This window comes from Anoplophora glabripennis, unplaced genomic scaffold (genome assembly GCF_000390285.2).
Source record: "Anoplophora glabripennis isolate ALB-LARVAE unplaced genomic scaffold, Agla_2.0 scaffold578, whole genome shotgun sequence".
NCBI lineage: Eukaryota > Metazoa > Arthropoda > Insecta > Coleoptera > Cerambycidae > Anoplophora > Anoplophora glabripennis.
This window is the reverse complement of record NW_019416679.1, coordinates 265,997-272,493: the sequence shown is the minus strand read 5'-3', so window position 1 is coordinate 272,493 and position 6,497 is coordinate 265,997. Positions and strand designations below refer to the sequence as shown.

General features: G+C 33.1%; 1 protein-coding gene across 1 annotated transcript; it reads left to right on the top strand.

The window, feature by feature from the left end:
• Nucleotides 1–49: 49 nt before the first annotated feature.
• Nucleotides 50–2,029, top strand: LOC108910023 (putative nuclease HARBI1). The gene is made up of 2 exons (XM_023455229.1): nucleotides 50–300; nucleotides 1,250–2,029. Exons 1-2 carry the CDS (start codon nucleotides 58–60, stop codon nucleotides 2,027–2,029), a joined length of 1,023 nt encoding a protein of 340 aa, XP_023310997.1. The 5' UTR covers nucleotides 50–57.
• The last annotated feature ends 4,468 nt before the right edge of the window (nucleotides 2,030–6,497 follow it).

The window sequence follows — 6,497 nt, the reverse complement described above, 5'->3', positions numbered from 1 at the left end:
TTAATTCAAAATGAACTTTGTTTAACATATTCAGAAGATTTTAAAAATTTATTACGGATGTCCGAGGACCATTTTAATTATCTCTTGGAACGTATATCTAATCGCATACAAAAATCCGACACCCATCTAAGAGAAGCTATTCCTGCCCAAACGAAACTTGAAATAACTCTTCGCTATTTGGCTACCGGCGACAGCTTCAAAAGCCTGGAATTTTTGTTTAAAGTTCCAAAAAGCACAATAAGTAAATTTTTGCCAGACGTCTTGGATAACATATATACCTGTCTGCAAGAATGGATAGAGGTAAGTCACAAAATCAATTAGTTTCATCAGTAACGAACTGCGTAATATATTAAATAACTAAAAAATTTGTATGTAATGTAACAGATATATTAAAGTGTAATGAAATGATTAACAGGTTGTGTGTATTAAACTAAATACTTATTCTAATTGGAAAGTTGGGAAAACTCTTTAAAACATATTAAAGCCTTGTTAGTAAATAGTCAAAATCTTCCATAGACCGTGAACAGCTGGATAGAGGGCTAGCAGGCGTAAAAGATGTAGATGCATTCGTATCTGATGAAAGTAGCCTTCCTGGGTAATCTAAGCAGCTATAATCCTCTGTAGTAGATGTCATTGATAGTGATGGTGGCGGCATTTGTGCTTCAAACAAAAGAGAAATTATGTCTTTTTGTAAGGAAAGACTTTTCCGGGGAGAAACGTTTCTTAGCATCGACACAATATATTTTTCAAAATGATCCAAATGGTCTTCACGATTTTGGTTTGCCAAACTTGCGTGGGCTCTACTTGATATTTCATCAAGTTTTTCTAAAGCTTTATCGATGTTTGCGTTAGTTGATGGTGTAACGTTGTTTGGAGTTGCTTTAGATTTTTGTTTTATTATTGTCATTTGTCAACTTGTTCGGAGGTTGTCGCTTTTTTCCTTTATTCACCTGGGCTTCAGATTCCAACGTTTGTGACGTGATATTTCTAGACGAAAGCACCATGATGTCATCATGTGCTGAAGTGGATGCCAGCATGTCTTGGGGAATGCCTTGGGTTTGAGTATCTTGAGTGTCTACAATTTGTATATCGTCTTGCGTGTCCTGTGTATTCTGTGTTTTCTGAGTATCTTGTATGTCCAGTGTGTCCTGTGACTGCGTATCATTCTGTAAATCAAAAATACAGTTACATCAATTAATTAAAATACGAATAGATATATTTGTAATTGTTTTTTGTTTGTTTTTTTTAGGTCCCTAACGCAATCGAAAAGTGGCAACAAATAGTAAACGAGTTTTGCACTAAATGGAACTTTCCCAACTGTATAGGGGCGATAGATGGTAAACATATAGTTATCAAAGCACCACAAAACAGCGGCTCTGACTATTTCAACTATAAAAAGGATAACAGTATTATTTTACTAGCGCTGGTGGACCATGATTACTGTTTTACATATATCGATGTTGGTGCAAAAGGAAGAGCTTCAGATGGCGGGGTTTGGCAACACTGTTCTTTGCGGCATGCTATTGAGACCCGGGATCTGAATATTCCTTTAAACGGAATAATAGTCGGCGATGATGCAATTCCATTGAAGACTTTTCTTTTGAAACCTTACAGCAAGAGACAACTAACACGCGAAGAAAAAATTTTCCATTATAGACTGTCTCGAGCTCGACGTATATCTGAAAACGCCTTTGGTATTTTAGTAAGCAAATTTCGCGTATTTGAAAAACCAATTTTGTTAAGTCCTGAAAAAGTTGATAAAGTGGTACTAGCATGTTGTGCCTTACATAACTGGTTGCGCAAAACAGGCACTACCTATGTACCATTTGGGCTTATTGATTATGAAGATATGAATCATATAAGCCAGCCGGGATCATGGAGATATTGTACAAGTGATGGTCTTGTAAATATTCAGCTATTAACAGGTGATAGAAATCCTACCAGAGTTGCATCACAAAAACGAGATAATTACTGTAAATATTTTAATGGTGAAGGTGCTGTTCCATGGCAATGGCGGATTATAGATTAAAGGAAATAAATGGACATTATACTCTAGTCTATTCTGTTATTACAATGAATTTTTAAAACAATAAATATACTTACCAAATTCGAATGAGTTTTTCTTGATTTTACGAGTGGCTTTAGGAACCTATCCATTGTCGTAAACCACACAACTTTTGGAATATAAACATCGTCGGTAGAGCAACCAGATTTATAGCTTTCATTCATTTTTTTAACTTCTTGTAGGTACGAACTACGCAAGTTTTTAAATTTCACAAATACATGTTTTGCAGTAAAGTTTTCAATGTTAAGCTGAGCAGCAATTCTTTTGGCAGCAGCATTTCTTGCATCCTTGTTATGATATTTGGGATCTGTAGGATTCCATAATAAAGGCGTGTGTCGCGATCGTTCATTTTCAAAATAGATACATTTGGGACACTCATTTTTGGAGTTACGAGCTGCCAACAAACAAACTATCTGCAGTGACAATGCAATTTTAATATTAAAGGAAGCGTGAAATATTAAACACGTTTAATATCAGTCGTGACGTGGCGTGAACAGGTCGTGAAACAGTCGTGGGCCACGAAAATCTGTTTACACTAGTAGTGAAACAAGCGTGAACTAAGAAAGCGTGAGCCACGTTCGTGGTTCACTACCAGTGTCAACCCGCCTTAACTCTCGCGTTATTGCCGATGACGACGTACGAGACGTTATGGGCATCCATAGCCAGACGCGAATGCCGATATCCCACGTTGCGAACTATTTTATTAATGGGCGACGAATTCTTTTTGGATTGTAGTATATTTCGGATTTTTTGTGGGCCTTAGACCTCTTTTCAAACTTGATTCCAATAATTTCATCAGAATATTTTTCAAGAAATTTAACGAAATTATCCGAAATTAAAACATTTTAAAAGTTTTCAATTTCACAATTAGAAAATTAAAACCAATTGTAATATATTTACATAAAAAATTGTCATAAGTTTTATTGTGTGGCCAAATATCTTCTTTCATTTATTTAACGGTCTCATCAAAATTAAAATTTTTAAACAAATCTTTCATATACAGGATGTTTTTGAATGGAGTAACATAAATGATACCAGTGAATCTACATTTCAAAAGAACACGATCTGCAAAAAATCGCCTTAGTAAAATGTTCACCCCTGAAGAGATATGGGCCATCCGTTTCCAAAAAAAAATATGAAAATTGGCTGTAATTTGAAAACCGAACGAGGTACAAATAACAAATTTTTCGGCGCTATTTTGAAGTTGTCATTTTGAAGATTCAGAGGACACGCATGGAATTTGGTAGCTATACCAAACAACCATTTTTTGTTGCATAGCTAAATTTTCGTCATCATCGCTCCTTTTTCAATAGCACTTCTTTCAGGAGGTCGCCAAAATTCGTGGATAGTAGCCGCCATGATTATGAATTCGTGTTTGTGTCAGCGTCAAAAATTATTTTTTTTATAGTGATATTTAATTTGTTTGTATAACGGTTTTGGTGTAATGTTGGTTGTCTAACTTTGCCCTGTCTAGCTCTCGACCCTTCTCAGTAGTAGGTTCAATTCAAGATATTACTCAGCATGAAACCACACACAACTCACCACACTAAACAAAAGATGTTATTAATAAATTAATTTATTATTATTTTGTTTTCTAAAGCAATAAAATTCAAATAAGGAATGTCAAATACAGTTGCAAAATATTTTGAATTCTTCTACAATATTTGGAACACTTTGAACAAGAGTTTGTCTAGATGTGGTTACTTTACTTATTTTTATGTATTATTGGTTGCCTGCAATAAGAAATATAAATTTTTATCGTATAACTTCTTGTTCAATATGTTGTTACTTATTTCTAATATTAATGTCTATAAATTTAAAACAATTGGCCAATTTTAATGGTGATTTATATTGTTAAATTAAATTAGTTTAATATGAAAAAATTTTTTACAATCTGAAATTTTCGTATTCTACCCTTTTTATTTGTACTTTTGAATCTATGTGGCTAGCTATTTCGTATACGAATTTTAATTTAATTTGTGCACAAAACGTTAACGAAAAGAAAGGTACCTTTTTGTACGTCTTATTGTTTGATTACTTGTCGACTGGCTTCCCGCTTTTACTCTGCTTAAATGCTGTTCTTGAATCCTTGTCTCTCCTCTCTCGCTGGATTTCTGGAACCTGCCTGCTATTCCGCTTTCTTTCTGGATTCCTGGAACCTGCTGCTGCTATTCCGCTTTTTCCCTGGATTCCTGGAACCTGCTGCTGCTATTCCACTTTCTCTCTCTGGATTCCTGGAACCTGCTTGTTGGTATTCCGCTCTTACTGGCTTCCTGGAACCTACTTGTTGGTATTCCGCTCTTACTGTATTTTCTTGAGTCACTTTTCCAANTTCCGCTTTTTCCCTGGATTCCTGGAACCTGCTGCTGCTATTCCACTTTCTCTCTCTGGATTCCTGGAACCTGCTTGTTGGTATTCCGCTCTTACTGGCTTCCTGGAACCTACTTGTTGGTATTCCGCTCTTACTGTATTTTCTTGAGTCACTTTTCCAAAACTTTTTACTTTTATGTATTTGGTTTCTCTGGTTTCTCCCAATTTGCTTCTTTGATACACTCTCTCTCGATAACTGCTTCTATTTTCTATGTTTTTTTAATCAATTTCTGCAACACCTATCTCTACAAATTTTTCTGGTAACTAATCAACAATCATTTTATTTTTTTCTTGTTTACTATCTTGATTTTCTTCATCCTTGTTAGGGCCTTTTCACATATATGTCTTTGCTTTTTTAACTGCCGTTTTCCTTTTTCACTTCACTTTATCCTTTACAAATTTACAACATATTCTAGTTTCTTTAAAAAATTTTAAATTATATTTCAAAATATTTCTTATTCTATAATTTAATTTGACTTTTATATGTACTATTTTATGCCTTGTGGATCCAACTTTAATTTTGACATATTCATCTTATTAATATACAAATTTTTCTTTAGACCTTAATATCTTTTATTACTACCTCATATTATAACTATTTAATAAAACTGTGACATTTTAGCTTTTGTTTGATATATGTCGCTTACGATTTTTAATTAATTTTAATTATGTTTTGCTAATAACATCTTTGGCATGTACTCTATTTGACCAAAATGATAATAATTTTATACTTGAATTCTTGAAATTAATTCTGTTCTAATAATCCGACTTTCTTCTAATGATTCATAATACTTATTCAATACTAACAAATTTTTTTAATCAAATAATTTTCTTAATTTTATAACAATTATTTCAACCTTTCTCTTTACTGTGTTGTATTTAAATAGAATTTTAATTTAACTTTTTAAATTGCTCTCACTAATCTGATTTCATTTCAATATATATATATATTACGCGAAGCACAAAGGCTCCATCTATCGCGCTGACTTCCACTATGCCATTCAAATGGCTACTACGGTGGAAGCGACCTGCTAAAATTTGCCAGGTACTTTATTGCACGAATGTCGCCTATAGAGGGCGAAACACAATGTAAGTCNAAAAATTTTGTCCAAAAAAATTAAAAAAAAAAATTTGGGGTGGACCACCCTTAACATTTAGGGGTATGAAAAATAGATGTTGGCCGATTCTCAGACCTACTCAATATGCTCACAAAATTTCATGAGAATCGGTCAAGCCGTTTCGGAGGAGTACGGGAACGAACATTGTGACACGAGAATTTTATATATAAGATATATATATATATATATATATACATCATGCTATATTTATGGCTTCCTTACAAAGAACAAACATATGTTTGTTCTACTAGAAATAAACGGAATATATCTATTCTCATCAAAGTATATTAACCGCCATCTATTGCTTTGACATCCCATATATTTGGTTTGAATGAAAAATATTCTCTTTATATTTCACTATTCAGTACTTAGGGATTCCTTCCAAAGTGCTGAATATGAGGACTCTTCCCAGTATATTTTCCCGTTTATGTGAACTCTAATATGTATATTATATCTTATCTTACAGTACATATGAAAACCAACGCTGTTGCCAAATTTCTTTGTTCTTCACGACGTGTATATGTTCCGTATTCGGTCAATATTTGGTTCGATTTATATAAAAGACAGTCTCTAAATTGATAATGCGATGCGGTTTTATTTTAAATACCTGTACTATTTTTTACATTGTTATCAGTATATGTTATTATTAATTACTATTATTATTAAAATATCTTCTTAAAATTTTTGAAGCTTTATGCATATTGCTCTAGTGGTTTTTGAGATATACATAATTTAACAAAAATTGACAAAATTTGATCGCCAAAACCACTGAACCAATATGCACAAAGTATAAAATTTATGTACAAGTATATTGCCGTAAATGAAATGGTAGATATCCTTAATTAAACTTCTTTATGTACAGAGATGGATGGTTAACGCACTAAATTTACACCCTGTATATTTTGAGAGGCTCTTTCTATTTTTTCAAACGTGTAAATAATATA

Bases quoted from the DNA above. Each gene is read 5' to 3' on its own strand.
- LOC108910023 (XM_023455229.1), top strand. From the start codon at position 58: ATGTCCGAGGACCATTTTAATTATCTCTTGGAACGTATATCTAATCGC. The intron at 301-1,249 runs GTAAGTCACAAA...TGTTTTTTTTAG, and splicing joins GTCTGCAAGAATGGATAGAG to GTCCCTAACGCAATCGAAAA.